The 16,756-nt window shown below is 35.7% G+C and overlaps 1 protein-coding gene and 1 long non-coding RNA gene across 12 annotated transcripts in view; one reads left to right on the top strand and one right to left on the bottom strand.

The window, feature by feature from the left end:
• dcbld1 (discoidin, CUB and LCCL domain containing 1) overlaps nucleotides 1-16,756 on the bottom strand; it is an 88,550-nt gene that overhangs the window by 69,079 nt on the left and 2,715 nt on the right. For all 11 annotated transcript variants that reach the window (XR_015518013.1, XR_015518012.1, XR_015518010.1 and 8 more), the window contains 2 exon segments: nucleotides 8,490-8,708; nucleotides 392-535 (listed from right to left, as the gene is read on the bottom strand). Coding sequence is in view for 2 of the 11 variants with exons in the window: in XM_087297844.1 (XP_087153970.1) it covers nucleotides 392-535; nucleotides 8,490-8,708 (363 nt within the window). In the remaining 9 variants the exon portion in view is untranslated.
• LOC147839443 (uncharacterized) overlaps nucleotides 1-16,756 on the top strand; it is an 837,962-nt gene that overhangs the window by 33,561 nt on the left and 787,645 nt on the right. The gene's annotated exons all lie outside the window — the stretch shown is intronic.

A 16,756-nucleotide genomic window follows, 5' to 3' on the forward strand; every position in this document is an offset into this window, starting at 1 on the left:
GAAGATCACAGATAGACCTTGACATTCCTCTTTTTTTTGCATTTCATTGGAGAATGAAAGTCATCCAGCTTTAGAACAACATAAGGGTGAATAAAACCCAACAGCCTTTTCATTTCTACATCAATTATATTTTTATCAATTGCTCTGTTGAGTTCAAACATGTCGTTTAAAAAAACATCCCAAAAGGATCCACAAGCATCTCAAGAACGAAAAGGGAACAAGCCACAGAGCAGAGGTTTACATGAGGGTCAACCAAGAGACATGAAGAGACATGAAGGGGCTGATAATTCAGGAGGGCTAATAATTCCGACTTCAACTGTATGTAATGTACAAATGTACGTACAATGTTATGTTAAGGTGATACACACTTAAACTTTTACAGTATGGATACCTTTGTGGTTTTCTGTGGAGTAGGAAAGCAGGAATCCTCTTCCAGTGATGTGTTGGCTGCTGCGAAAGCGAATGGTCAGCTCATTGGAGTCTGTGTGAAGCTGTGAGGGCTTGGGCATTGGATCACCACAGTACTCCCAGTACACTAGGAGAAATGAAAGCAAGTGAAGGACAATTAATAAAAGATTAATCAGAATCATATTGAGGTATTATTATTAAGGTATTACAGTAGCAGTGAATAAATGAAACAATCCAAGAATAATAGCGCTTTTACAATGTAGATTGTATCAAAGCAGCTTAACACAGAAGTTCTAGAAAATTGAGAGTGCTTCAGTCCAGTTTTCGGAGTTGAAGTTCAGTTTAGTTCAGTTCAGTGTGGTTCAATTTTCACTGCTGAAAATCCAAACACTGAAGAGCAAATCCATCAATGCGCAGCTCCACAAGTCCCAAACCAAGCAAGCCAGCGGTGACAGTGACAAAGAAAAAAACTTCACCAATTGACAAGGGAAAAAACTCAAGAGAAACCAGGCTCAGTTGTGCACGAAAAATACAATGGAAGTCAACAATGAACATCAACTATAAAACTTGAATAAACTTGACATAAATTGTTGGCAAATGTTTGGTGAAGATCAATTTATTCGATTTATTTTCAGTTAATACTTAATGTATAATGTGTGTTGCAGTTTATATTTAAAAATGCATATAAATAACATATAACATATACAAATGGAACGCGTAGCATTAATCAGTACAGCCCCCCAATCATTCAAGTGGGTGCATTTGAAAGGCACGAGCATGTCACACCGCTTGTGTGCACAAGCGGCGCACCTCCATTGGAAATAAAAACTTGTACGAACTCTAGAAAAGCGATATGCAAACTGCTCCTAAAAGGCCGCCGTCATTTGCGATCTCCAGCAGTTGATCTTCTTGCACCGACATGCTGAATTCACCTGATTTGTTGACAATTGGGTTGCGGATTTATTCCTTATCAGTTTGTGGGTCCTTCACTGGGCCTTTTCCCCTTAGCAAAGAAACTTTCTAAAGACATTTGTTTCTTAATCATGTAAGCGAGAGAATACAGTCATTTTTCAAAATAAAAGATTTTTCAAAATAAAAGATCGTTCAAATTCAGATAATGAATAAAAATAAAATAATTAATGATTTCTTGTGCGGCCCGCACCAATTAAGTCATGGACCGTTGAGGACAACTGCACTAAAACAAAATTCTGGTCACCTAATGCCTTTGAAATAGAAAGATAATATATTTAAATTCAAAATAAAAGTTATTGCTATATATATATATATATATATATATATATATATATATATATATATATATATATATATATGAGCAATATTACACGAGTAGCAGTGCGATATGGCTGTATATCAGCTCTGGTGGGAGGCGTTGTCTTTTAAACTTTGAATCTGTAGTGTCTGCTTTTTGCTGGTTGTATGTGGGCGGAGTAATACACAAAAGGGTAAAGAGGCTGTAGGAGTTCTGATATTGCAGAATATCGTACTGAATATAGAAAAGTGTGTGTGTGTGTGTGTGTGTTTGTGTGTGTGTGTGTGTGTGTGTGTGTGTGTGTGTGTGTGTGTGTGTATATATACACATATATAATTTTTTAAAGGTATTTTGAAAAATAAACTGCAAAGCAAATTATACATTAAATGAAAACGAATAACAAATTAAACTGCTTATTCATTCTACATTTGCCTGCAATTTGTCAACATATAAAGGAAATAAAAACAGTACATCAACAAAGCAGATCATTTGTTTTTTTTCATTTTGGGTTTTTTTCAAATCATTTTGGGTTGAGAACCCAAAGCACAGTTCTCAGGTCATCTAAAGTCTGCAAAAAACATCCATTTATAAATGAGTTTTGAAGGACTTTTCTGACACAGGTGGCAGGTGCTGACACTAAAGAATTACACGGTCAGCCTCAATAACGTGCTGATGAGCACTGATGAGAATCAAAACACTTGCATCTATAAACAATGATGAGCGTCCACAGCAAAGGCTCAACAAACCAAGAAGTGTGAATGACACAAGTGTCAAACTCTGCACCACCACAAAGCTTCAGTCATCCCGTCTCTCAACCGCAATTTAAAAATCACAGGGAGAGGAATTCCAGCCATTCGCCGGCAGGATGCTTTGATCAGTGGATGTGGCGGAGGCTCGACTCTGACACCATGACAGCGTTTGTGGTTAAAGGGCTGCCAGACGAGGACCCAGACTTAGTGTGGGAAGATTCATGTGCTGCAGGCTTTTCTGCAAATGCTGTTAGTATTGTACACTGATCATTACTGCATCAGTTGGAATTTAAAATATACACACACACCACTCTGTTTTACCAGAATAAGCTTTCAATGTTAACGATTTAATGGTAGGCTTCTACCTTTATCAGATTTTCTTGTTGCGATTTGCTAAAGCTTTCACATTTCCAGGTTTCTCATTAGAAGTTGTCATATTTGGGTAAACTTGGAGCGCAGTGAATGGGAGACTACAAATTATTTTTTTTAAATCCCGTTTGCTGGAATAATAAAATAAAAACTCCACGATGGTGTTATCAAGACTTTCAAAGACAGGAAAGAAAATTCTATGAGACTGATGACGGTAGCCAGAAGAGAAAATAATGTCAAATTTATTGTCCTGCCCCATAGACGATGCATTAGAAATGCCTTGCATAAGGAGTTATTTGTTTTTTGTAATACGATGCAAAGATGATATAATATATCAAAAATGCATATAAATAAAAAGTAAAGAGATTAAAAACTTTTAAGCATTTAAGATACTGATGACCGTTAAATGCTCGGGTCCATTGACCTTAGCTAAAAAAAATATTTGAATTAAGATGCAAAGATTATATAATACATACTTAAATGCATATAAATGTTCCATGTTTTTTTATCAAAAGATTAAAAACTTTCAAGCATTTAAGAAACTGATGATCATTAAATGCATCATAACAGTCTTGTAAACGTGTCCACTGACCTCATCTGCAAAAAAATATTACTTTAAGAGGTACCATAACCCAAAAAACTTGTGTATTGTTTTATTCTATATAAACATTAAGATTAAAAAAATGTTTGAAATTAATTAAAATAAGGATTATAAAGTACACTGTACAATAGATAACACTTTAAGTCTTTAGTAAACATTAATGCATTACATTCAATGGGAGCCATATTATAATTATAAATTAACTTAATAATAAAATTATTTACTAAGAGTGCAACTTTTGCTTTAAATGCACTAAAAATGACCATCAGCTAAGATTAGTGAATGCTTTTTAGGTGTCATTACACTAACTTCTTCAGTTCAATTAATTAATAAAACTTAACTGTACAGAGTTAATGAACATTCATTCATTCATTCATTTTCCTTCCGCTTAGTCCCTTTATTCATTAGGGGTCAGCACAGTGGAAAGAACCACCAAGTAATCCAGCATATGTTTTACGCAGCAGATGGCCTTCCAGCTACAATGAAGTACTGGGAAGCACCCATACACTCTCACATTTACACTCATACACTACTGCTAAATTAGTTTATTTAATTCATTGATACCGCATCTTTGTACTGTGGGGGAAACTGGAGCAACCAGAAGACAACCAATGTAAACACAGGGAGAACATGCAAACTCCACACAGAAATGCCAACTGGCCAAGCCGGGACTTGAACCAGCGACCTTCTTGCTGTGAGGCAACAGTGCTAACCACTGAGCCACCATGCTGCCCGAGTAAATGAACAATAGGCCTATAAATAGTCACATCATTTTCAATGTTGTAGGCCAGATTAAAATGTTTGAATGTTTAAAAATAAATCATCCATTAAGTTTTCAAGCATTTAGTGCTGCGATGAACAACCACTGCAAATACAACAATCAGAATGTTGCTAAAAGAATCTCTAAGTTTAAATAATAACACATGATTATTCAGGGTATTTCGAAGTGCCAATATCAATATTGTGCATGTTTATTATCCCAATAAACTGAACTATTGAATATCGGCACGTCTGTTTAATGGTGCACGCAGACTCAAAAAGAGCAGTCACTCTTTTCTGGCCAGGATGACCAAGAAAGCCCTCGGGTTTAGTGCTGAAAGGTGATAGCCTAACAAGACAGAAGAGTCCATTCACCTAAACCGCAATATCCTTTTCCCTTCCCATCTATCACTGACAAAACAGTAGGTGCTGGGAACATTCATTCACACAGTGGTACAGGTGTAACCTAGGGTTATACTGCACTGAAAATAATGATTCATTGGATTTGCTGAATCTTTTAAAGGTAAGTGGTTGCAAACAAAGTTATATAAGCAGAATTAAAATAAAAATAAGTTGAACATCACTACATTTAACTTGTTTGTTTAATTTAAATTGTGTGCAACCATTTACCTTAAAACATTTTTGCAAATCCAATGAATCATTTTTTCAGTGAGGGATTCTGGAGATGAATTTCTCACTTTTAGGGTCTTTTTGACCAGACAGAATTGCTCACTTTGTTGATATTTCCATGCAGAACTTTGTTAAATAAAATCTGCAGATTTATCCAGAATGATTTTAAGAGAATAAGAGCTGGAAATTTAACACATGAAAATAAAACATAATAACTGTTAAACGTTTTTTTAAGGTTTTGCTAATCCATTTTGAACCACTTGTTTGGTAAACAAAGCTTTGGTTAATCTCATACACTCAAAAAAGACATTTGTTGTTTGTTCAAACTACTTGTTTAAAATGAGCTGAAACAACACAAATATTGAGTTTTTTGGGGGGAACGCTTAATTGTTTCATGTTTAATCCACCTACATTTGTAAAAGTTAACTTAATTTCTTAATGGTGTCCCAACACAAATAGATTGTGAAACCCAGCATTTTTTACAGTGTATAATATACCTACAAAGTGAGAAAGTGTTGGTTTAAAAACTGCATTGTACTAAATAAATCAACTAAATATTTCATTATTATTATTATTATTATTATTATTATTATTATTAAACAATATTAATTAAATTATTATCAAAATTCAATAAATATATATGCATATTTACTAACAAGTAGATCAATAGATTGAATGATGGGGTCAAACATCTATGGAAAACTGCTAAGTTTTCTGCAGATTTCTCTGGATGCAGATTCTCTGTGGGCATACCAATGACTAATGTTTTTTTTTAAATGACTTAAATTGTTCAAAATGCACAATGTTTGACCATGCACCCAGAAACTTATCTAACTTTATTACATTTTTTAATTGTGTGGAAGTAACCCCTTAGGCTTTTATTTAATCTCACTGCTGGAATTAGTTTTTGGTAATATGATTTTCAATTGTTTTGGTTTGCTGATGGCTATAAGACAGCATAATGTGTAATGTATAGAGCGTTAAAGACTTTTGAACTTAAAAGAGAGTTTAAGATGTAGGAATAAATCAAATAAAACCAAACTGGCAAAACAGAAATCTGAATTCATTTAAAAATCCTTTGCCTTCATTGAATTAAAGATGCATTAAGCCCATAAATCAACAAATAGTTCTATTTTAGCACAGTGGGAATTAATACATATCAGTTGCCTCGAAACATTGAATGTTTTACCACATTTCTATGAATCAATTAATTTTGAACCAATTCTAAACTGTAAAATGATGTTCACCTAATCTCATTGTGGAAAATATTTATTTAAATACATTTTGCATTTTTACCAGGTTGTGGTGATGACTACAGAAGAAAGCATCAAGCTCAATGTCCAGCGTTTAGTCCTTTATTGGGAAAAGAACCATATATGGTCATTTCATTCATTGTCATAAAAGTTCAAAAGTTTTGTAATAACCCCCAATAACACTTCAGGGGGTTTCCAATGAGTACTTCAATGAGTGCCCTGCAAAAGGGGTAACATGTTTGAACTGTAAATGAGCGTATAATGTTGAACAGGATCAAACAAAAACTAAATTTCCAAATTCGTGAAATGAAATATTTATTTACAATTATTTTAAACAAACAGGCTAGATTTCCTTTCTGAAACATTCTGGTTCGATTACACTGGAATATAACCAATCCACATCTCCATGAGTTAAACCAATTTCAACACATTCTTGATTGTAAGGGATCAACCACTAATATATTAATCTAATGTCATTGTGGAAAATATTTTTAAATTCCATTCTTTATTTTTACCAAGGTGTGGTGATGTCTGCAGAAGAAAGCATGAAGCTCAATATTCAGAGTTCAGTGCTTAATTGAGTAAAGAGCCATATATGGTAACTTCCTTCATTGTCATAAAAGTTCAAAGGTTTTGTAATAACCTTCAGGGGTTTTCCAATGATTAATTTAATGATTGCCCTATAAAGAGTTAGCATTTTTTAACAGTAAACAAGTAGAAGCCACAGTCATGTTGCACTTCTCAGTCCATAGACTTCAAATGCGGCAGACTGAAAACTTAAGCTCATGCGACAAGTTTCGCAGTCCACTGCATTGGAAAGTTCAAGCTTGGTGCACCCTGACATACGAAATCGCATCACATGACTGCGTGAGACCAATCAAAGATAAAAACATAACCTCTCTGTACAGAAATTAAATACGGACCAATCGCTCAATTTTTTTTAAATGTCTAATCATCTTGGTTAGTCCCGCCCCTTTTCGCAGTGCTGTACAACAGAATTATGCATGCTTTAACTCTAGTGTGATCGTGACATTAAATGATGAATTAAATCAAACAAAAACAAACATTGGCAAATTTTAAAAAATTCTTTCCTTTTTTTTTTTAAACAAACAGGCTAGATTTCCATTCTGAAACACTCTTGAGTCAATTTAACTGGAATATTACTAGGCCCACACGAAATCTGCCTGATTTCTGCTGATTTTTAACCCATCATTGAGTCTATTTATTTACTTGTATAAATGTGTGTAAATTTATTATATTTTCTAGTTAATTTCAGTTATATTATTGATCAATATGAAAATGTTCATTTGATTTATTTACTGTACAGTTTGTAAAGTAATATTTTCTGTCTTTTAGTAGAGATATTATATAAGACTTGCAAATAAGTGGATAGAATTGGATTTCCAGTGTAAACAATAAATCAAAGTTAATAAGGTATTATTTTTAAGTTCATATGTTAAGTTTTTTTTTTTTTTTAGCAGAAATAGCAAAAAACTATTCTGAAGATGTTTTCAACAAGGTGAGCCTGGAACTTTGCAAACAAAGTGTGTGTCTTACTCATTTCTCTAGCTTGTGGGTTAAATTTTGGTGGTCAAGCGACCAATAAACCAATAAAAGATTTTTCCACATTAAAGATCATTCAGGCTTTTAATAGTAAATAAAACTAAAATAATTAAAGATTTTGCTTTTGCGGCTGGGTACCAATTGATGGACGGTCCATCACTGGCTTAATCTATTTAAATATAAAGTGACTTACTTAGCTTGCACAAAGTAAAATATAAGAGTTATGATATTTTCAAAGACAATAAACATTGCACAACTCTAAACTGAAACGCATTTGTTTGCCAATTTACTGTAAATTTGTTTAAAATGGTAAGCTTGTTTAAAAAGAAAGCTGATAGGTGACTAAATCCTTTCGGAAACAGGCAGGATTGTCCACATTTCACAAAAAACTCCTCCCATACATTGGCTTTTCTGGTTTCCTCTTGCTTTACAGTAAACTTACCAATGCATGACTGATGGCGACTCATTAAAGCATTTCGATGAATTGTGCTTTACTCATGTTTACTAAGAGTAATGTGATCCAGAGGAGTTTTAACTGACTAAAAATGATTGCGCAAGAGATTACAAATAGACTTACAATTAGATTTGTAAATACTCGCTGTTTCCAACAGGATTCTGTTTCACTGATACAACCAACAGCATCAGGACTGAATCTATGCACTGAACCAAAGTTTGTTTATCCGAAGCAGCAAAACTTGAATGAATATTCATTTTGTCAAAAGACAAACCCCTTAAAACAAAAGAGGCAATGGCACAAGTCGCCTTGATAGCATCTGGTTTTAATCAACAGACTAACAATATAGTGAACACTGGGGAAGAAATTCAATGACTCAGAAAGCAACAACACATAAATGTTCATCACATGACAAAAGTGATTGAAAACTTACCATTTTCTGAACCATAGGATCCCTTCAAAACCTTTAAATAGTCCGACTCACAGTCCCTCTTCTTCATGTCCAGGTCTCCAAACTTGAGGATGATTGTGTGGCCGATGGGTACACGGATCCGCCATTCACACCAGGAATTGTTGGGATACGTTCCTGGGTAATTTTTGGAGGACAAAACACCACTCTCTTGTCCCAAAACATAATGACCACAGCCATCGTCTGTAAAAGAAATGAGGATTATTAGTAGGGGAGTAAAGCTATGGCACAATAAATCAGAAAAATAGCACAAAATATTAATGCACCCATGTGTTTTGCGGATTTAAAGGATATGACTTGTGATACTGAGCTTTTTTTTTTCCAGAAGCTAGCTTACTGTAGGGATAATTCCTCCAAAAATGTCGATTTCATCTTCATGTACTATGTTGCACAATGGCTGCGAAATCTCATTGTGAGCTGATGTACTTAAGTCTATAAAATAGTTTTACATTTGAACTCATAGTAGGTCTTCAAATTAAAATATTATTGTTGTTGTTTTTACTATTGGATTGAGAAACAACAATACTACAGTTAAACGATTTTTTTACAACGTACAATATCAAGATAAAACTGTATTGTTAGTTCAGTATCGAGATACGTATCGAATCGCAACTTGTGTATCGCTACACCCCAAATTATTTGTAGCAATAAATAAAATTCATAGAAATTTAGGAGACTCAGTCAGGTGTCACACGTTATCATTTAATACTTTAATAATGCAAAGCCCTTTGTTTTAGAGAGAAACTTTGGATGCCTTGTCTTTTTTATTCCTGTTTATGTAAATCACTTTGAATTGCCACCGTGTATGAAATGTGCTATATAAATAAACTTGCCTTGCCTTGCCTTGCCTTTACAATTGTATTTGTTTTAGTTTCTTTCAAAACGGTGTGTTTCATTGCTAAAAAGCTCATAAGTTGGAATTTGTTTGAATGTTGATGCTGAATGTTATTTCGTTTGAATTTTATCAACAAATATTCAGCAAAGCTCCATGTTGTTTTTTCCCCAAACACATTCATATCATTTGTTGGTGCCATTTAGGGTTGTAACGGTATGAATTTTTCACGGTATGATAATCGTCTAAAACAATACCACGGTTTGACGGTTTCGCGGTATACGGTATGTTACAAATGTTACAAAATAATAGAACAGTGAAGCAAATTTGACTTTTTCCAAATAATATATTTTTAGTTACTATAAACAACACCACTTACAATGAACAAATAAAAATAAGAAAATAATAAATAATGTGTCAAAGTCCAAATAAAGTCCAAATAAACATGGTGCAAATCCTCAGTAAAAAATAGATATAAATATTTACTATACTATAAATAGTTACATAACGAAACTAGATTCAATATGGAACATCCTTAGGTTTTATGTGCCAGCATGGATATGGTTGTCTATCGATATGGATTTGGATATGGTTGTCTGCAATGCAGACAAACAGCTGCATCTTCATTTGCGTCTTTTGAAAACAGCAAGAGCAGCAGTTCGTCTTTGCTGTGTCACTGTTTTGTCATGTTTCTGTTCTGCTGTGCATGCAAAAGTATTTAGTATGAGAATTATTTCATGCAAAACTTTTTTTTTTGCGTTTTATTTAGCCGCGCATAAATGTATGCCTATCTCTCATTCCGTGTTGTTCAAAAAGCTTGGTCCACAAACAAAAGCGAAACCTATGCTTATTGGTTGTGATATAGCGAGTTTGAACCAATCTGGGCATGGAGGAGGGACAATGCATCAATGTATCATGTCTGATTTGTCCGGAGACACAGTGACGAGCGTTTCTTTGTCAAATCAGCGTTGTCAAATGTTGATGACGTAACCGCACTGATTCCGGAGCCTCTGAAAGTCCGCGAATGTTATGTGATACAGCACTGGAAAGCTGAGATTCTCTTCTTTATGCCAATCTTTGAATTGTATCGGATCAGCGGATCAAAAGTTATTAAACATTTAAGAGCAATACTTATTTTTAGCCGCGGGCGGCTGTCTCGGTCTTTAAGGGTTAAAACCGTTGATATGCAATTGTTCATGGTATGATAATCGTGCACGTTCAAATCGTGGTAAACCGTCATACCGGTATATTGTTACAACCCTAGTGCCATTTTATGCGTGTGCAAGTACGTAATGTCAAATTTTAACACTTATTATTACAGCGTTTCTGTACATTGTGAAACAATGTTACATAAGACTATTATTCTCAGCCCTTTCTCATTTGTTCCCCATATTTGCTTATGTAGGCCTAATTAAATTAATTTAAATTGAAATGGGACATTGGTTGACTAATGGTTTTAATTAACAACTACTGGTTGACCAAGCCTGCGTCTACATGAATCTGGATAAATTTGAAAACGGCATTTTTGTCTAAGGGTGCTTTCACATCTAGATTTTTGTTTCGGAACCAGTCTCGTTTCACTGGTTAGCGCGCTTTGTTTGGCAAATGTGAAACCTCCTTTCTCAAAAACAATTGGTCCGAGATCACCTGAAAGAGAAAGCATGCTGAAATATTACAGAGAGCTGTTTATCCATTAGGAAAATTTACTGAACTGCAGTCTTGGCTTTTTTGTTATCTCTCTCTATATCATAAAGCCTATAATGCATAATTCTAGCCAAGGCTATGTATGAGATAGTCTTACCTCTGATTTATATTTGATGACAATATCTGTGGGTGTCACCATTTAAAATTAAAGCACATCTTTTCGCTTATACGGTCTTATTGCTTGTCGTCATAAATAAAAACAAGCAAGCATGACAGCTGAGCGGGACTCTGAAAAATAAACCCTGAAACTCTGACCAATGTGAGCAGAGTTTACTCTGCACTTTACTTGTTTTAGTTTTTTTGGTCCGTTTAGAAACATTACGGTGTGAAAGCGAACCCCACCAAGAACAAAAATAAACATTGTAACAACTTTAATCCCCATTTTGGAACAAAACAATCGATCTAAAAGGTGTGAAAGGTCTGAGTATCTTTTGGTCATAGGATTTTCATGGAAATTCATTGGAAATCTATTAGAAATGGATATTGAATAATAAAAAATGAACCGTTTTTTTTATTTTCATTTTTAATTTCAAAAACGAATATTAAATAGAAAAAAATATTTTTAATGGTGAAAAATGAAAAAGCTAAATTCAAAAATCATTTGATTTTTATTTTTTTATTTTGAATAACAGAAAATAAAATCACCAGAAAACAAAAACGAATGAAGGCTTGTTTTTTATATTCCGAAACCAGACAAGCAAACTCATTCACGGTGCGCAATGCTGCCACATACAGACTACCCTACTGCAGGCTATTATTTTTTTCCACTTAATAGTCTTATAAAAGGTTTTTTCTTGTGATAACGGTATTTTATTGAGACATTTTTTCCTTATTAAGATGACATTTCACTTATATAAGGGCAGGTTATAGGCTATATATTTATTTACGTTGCTTTACTTACTGAAAGCACTCTAAAAAAGCTCCATGTAAACGTTATCATTTTCATTTTTTTCCGTCATTCAAAATAAAATGATGGAAAATGCTTTCAGATACCCACCTGACATTTATTTAATTTCCAATACGAAAATAGGGTTTTTAAATGTCATCTCCTTAGGACTGTGTTACAAAAATGCTTTTATTTCCTAAAAAAGCTGTCTTAATGTGGACAATAGGCCAAAACGGAGAGAAAACAAGGCATTTTAGAACAAAAATTTAGTAATGTGGACTAATAAAAGCTTTAGTCAGGGACAGCCCTAGTTTCCATGTAATGCAGCAGCAAATCAGCCTGTTAAAAGGTTTATTTGACATTGAAGAAAAGCACACACTATTTACAATTTGTTTGGTGTCAAAAGTGGCCACCTTAAATTTACATTTAATCCTAAATTTTAGATCAGTGTTTCTCAACCAAGCTCAAGGAGGGCCATCAACACTGCATGTTTTGTATATCTCCTTTCTCTGTTACACCCATTACAGGTCTTTCGGTCTCTGCCAATGAGCTGAAGATCTGAATCAGGTGAGTTTGGTTAAGAAGACATGGAAAATGAGCAGAGCTGGTGGTCCTCCAGGAACGGTTAAGAAACAACGACATTATATTGATCCCAGACCTGTTAAGCTATTTGTGTCATGCAAATAGTTATCCAACCTGTTATGTAACAGCATCAAGACTCCAAGCACACAAGAATGTCTGATTCTGTTGCAACAAACAACTGAATGAGACCGACAAGCCAATGCACGCCAATCTAACATGAACCAAAGAATACTATATCAGCTAGCGGAGAGTTAAATTAACGCAATGTTTCAACATGTACATGCCCCTAAGACAAGTCAAAGCTCTGAAAGAAGCCTCTACTTATACAAAAGTTTATGGTGTGTAATTAGAAGCGAAAGATGATACTGAACTTTTATTAGAGAGGAAACGCCACTATCATAGCACATGCTCGCTGATCAGCATGAAAGTTTGATTATTTCCACTGTTTGAAAACGTATATGAGAAGAGACATGTCCCATTATTGTGTTTGCATTATATAAAATGTTACATTAACATCTATTTTAATACTTTTTTGTGGAAAAAAAAAAAGTTGACATATATGTGAATATATATATATATAGGTGAATTGGGTAGGCTAAATTCTCTGGAGTGTATGTGTGAATAAGTGTGTGTGGATGTTTCCCAGTGATGGGTTGCAGCTGGAAGGGCATCCACTGCATGCATCCATTGGCGGTTTATTCCGCGGTGGCGACCCCAAATTAATAAAGGGACTAAGCTGAAAACAAAATTAATGAGTAAATTAGTTGTCATTTAAATAAATAAATACATAAATGATTGAAGCATGTATTAAACAAACTAACATTATACTAAAAAAGCTGACCCCCCTGATCGTCACACTGCACATACCATTGATGACAATTCTTCAATATATCATGCAGCCCTACATCCGACCCATATCAGTGTCAGAAATAAGCTTCCATCCATCAGTGACAAAGGTGGCGTCAGAAAGCGTCAGCTGCTGGACACAAGTCTTGTGGAAGATCCCAGGCTGAAGAGCTCCCACGCTGGGAGGGTTAGTGCATGTATGTGTGCATTTGTGCATGTATTGTCAAGAGCTACTGTGCACTGTTGTGCTATGTCACTGTCTCCCACGGTAAAGGCACTCACACCTGTGATGGTACCAACAAACTACTCCTTTCCTACAAGACAGCTGAGTCTCCAACAGTCATGCAAGAACTTGGCGCTGATGTATGCACATAACAAACTCAAGAGACCCCAGAAGTTTTGCCGCATTGAATGCATTCTTAAATGACACGAGGAATGAAGGCTATAAATAGCGCCGGTGCGTTTCTAAGAGAGCGTTCGGCCACGCTAAACAAAAAGCTTTCTTTGACCTAAGCTAGTGTTACGTCAGTGCTACATACTAGCGGACACACAGTGGCCTTTGTGGCGGCGTCTGAACTTCATCCAGATGTTAGGCTGGGTCGGTGCTTAAAAAGCGAACAGACGGAAACCTCAGGGCAGGTGTTGGGGAATGACATCACATGCTAATCACGGCCATGCAAACAAACGACTACACAGTTGGAGGATAATCTTCAATTTATTTTTGTTCCAAATTCAGGATTAAGTAGCTGCTGTCAATGCCAAAAACAACATCTATGCAAATCACCCAAAGCAGATTTAGTCTAGAGCTAAACAATATATCGTTTTAGCATCGATTTTGCAATGTGTGCGTTCACCCGATTCGAATGTTATCGCTCGACTGAATGATTGGGTGCTATCAGTGGTTATCAGCTGATAGATATGGCCCAATATGGGCCTTCTGTGCCTACTGGTAGGCTCAGAGGGTTGTTATCGTCCATCCACAATCAGCTATACTAAAAGAGAAGACTTCAGATCCAGATCTGTTTTGACATTACTGTGACGGTTGGGTTTAGGGTTGGGGTAGGGAAAGATGTTAGTAAAATACAATTATGGGAAATTTAATAAATAATATAAATAATTATTGTTAACTTCCAGCGGCAGCCGTATGTGGATGAATGATATCAGCCCTCTAAGCCTACCAGTAGGCGCAGAAGTGCCCTATTGACCCATATCTATCAGCTGATTACGTTCATTTAATAGAGTGATAGCATTCGAATCGGCTGGTGCTTTTGCAATAGTTCCATCGCAGGTTCTGCAATGTCGAGTTGGGATACGGTTGACCAGCAACACAGTTCAGAACATATGAGATTTGTGGAGTTGTTGTAAAGTTTAACCATAATATAGTAAAAGTGTATAATGTGCATGCGTTTTTAACGTACGTTCACATCGAAAGCGGTGAGAGCGTCAAAGCAGCCGGAAACCATTCATTTTCAATGAGAGCCAGCGCCGAGGAGTAGCGTGGCGCATCTTCGCCGGTGTGGGCGTCGAGAAGAGTTAAAATCAAGTCAACTTTATGGTTTTGAGCTATGACCCGGTTCAGCGGCAAGCAATCGGAGTTCAGAGAACACAGACCTGTGAACTTTGGGTCCGACCACAGTTGTTCCCAGTGGTTTGACTACTGCAGTCGCCGGAATTTCAATTATTTACAATGTTTTCTTACAGGAACATGTATTTAAAAAGTTACTGATGTGCATTAAAGTTATATATATTTATCCTAAAAAAAGCGGGAATCTCATGGGATAGTACAAAACAGTGTTGCTGCTTCAGGATATTTCAGACATATAGACACATTGGATCATTAAGTGGAGCAAACCCACACCACACGCAAATTTATCTTCCATTGTTAAATGTATTTAATAAGTGTACATACAACAATTTTACGCTAGAAAGCATGTTTTATGCAGGAAAGTAACTGATATGCTGCAACGACCCCTTTAAATACGAGATTAATGTAGCAAATTTTGACGCTCTCGCCGCCGGAGCGGAAGGCAGACAGAGTTGTCGCCGAGGCGGTCAGAGCGACTTTGGACGCTCTCACCACTTTCGGTGTGAACGCACGGTAAGGGGGACCTATTATGCAAAAATCCCTTTTATAAGGGGTTTAAACATGGGTCCCACCCATTAGTGTCAATCTCTTTCTCATTAGCATAGGGTGTTAGTCTTGTTCTTGAATCTGGCACTATGCTGACTGTTATGTTCCACGTATGTTTTGTGGTGTTATGTGTTCGTTTTCTGTTTCGCTTTCTCTCCCTTTACCCTGCTTTGTTTTCAGTCCTTCCCGCAGGTGTGCGACCATTGGTCGAGAAGGCCGTCACTCATCATTATGACATCACACCAATCGGAAGTGTTTAAAAGCATTCGCTTGCACTTTCCAGTAGAAGCACTCGATTCTACAACTCTTCACTTGTATCAACCATTTGTGTTGGTATAATTTTGTGTTCAGTTTGTCTCTCGTTGAAGCGCTTTATTGTTAAAATATACTTTTTATAGCTCAATTTACCAGATTATTAGAAAGTCAAACAATTTTTATGAGAATTGGATTATCAGATAAGCTTTTGTTTTACTAATTACCAACAGTGTGTACTTTTTACGAGAACTCTAGTAATTCAGAGTAGAATAGTATTTCATGCTAGTTTATAGAGGATTTGCCACGCCTGTAATTATATTTTGAATAGTTAAGTAGTTTAGTTAAGCGTCACATACGCTGAAGATTGCGGTTTTGTTTCTACATTTTTCTTTGGTTAGTTAGTTTGGGGTTTAGTTAGACTGTTTTGTTATATTTATTTCTTTGTTTTGGCAACACTCCTGTTTCATTTGGTTTGGTTGGTTAAATTACATTTGTAATTCCTATATTCATTGTTTAATATCATTGTTTAATAAATTATTTTGGTTTCACATAGCCATTTGTTGTGTTTTCTCTTATTTTCACGCAGCACCAGTAGAAACTCACTTAATTTTACGCCTTATCCTATATAACAACATTAACGCGTAAAGCCTGGTTTATACTTCTGCGTCAAGTGACCGGCGTAACCCACAGCGCATGCAACGGCTGTGCATTTATACTTCTGCGCGCTGTCACTGTTGGTCTGCATTAACATTTCCGAAACGAGTTGGCAGTGAGGTATTAATGTTCTCTGTGTCAAGTTTTTTCGCTGCTGTTTTGTTTTTTTCTGAACGCTTCCTGAATGTACAAGTGGCTCAAACTCGCTCATTTTGAGGCAGGACATACAACAACTTTAATTATGAGTTAAACACAAAACAAAACTTTCCATCCAGAGCTCCTTCACAGGACTCCACACTTGTAAACAATCGCTTCATCGGGCTCGCACCACTTGCGCGGCT

This window comes from Danio rerio, chromosome 20 (assembly GCF_052040795.2).
Source record: "Danio rerio strain M-AB ecotype USA chromosome 20, GRCz13ab, whole genome shotgun sequence".
NCBI classification, from domain to species: Eukaryota; Metazoa; Chordata; class Actinopteri; order Cypriniformes; family Danionidae; genus Danio; species Danio rerio.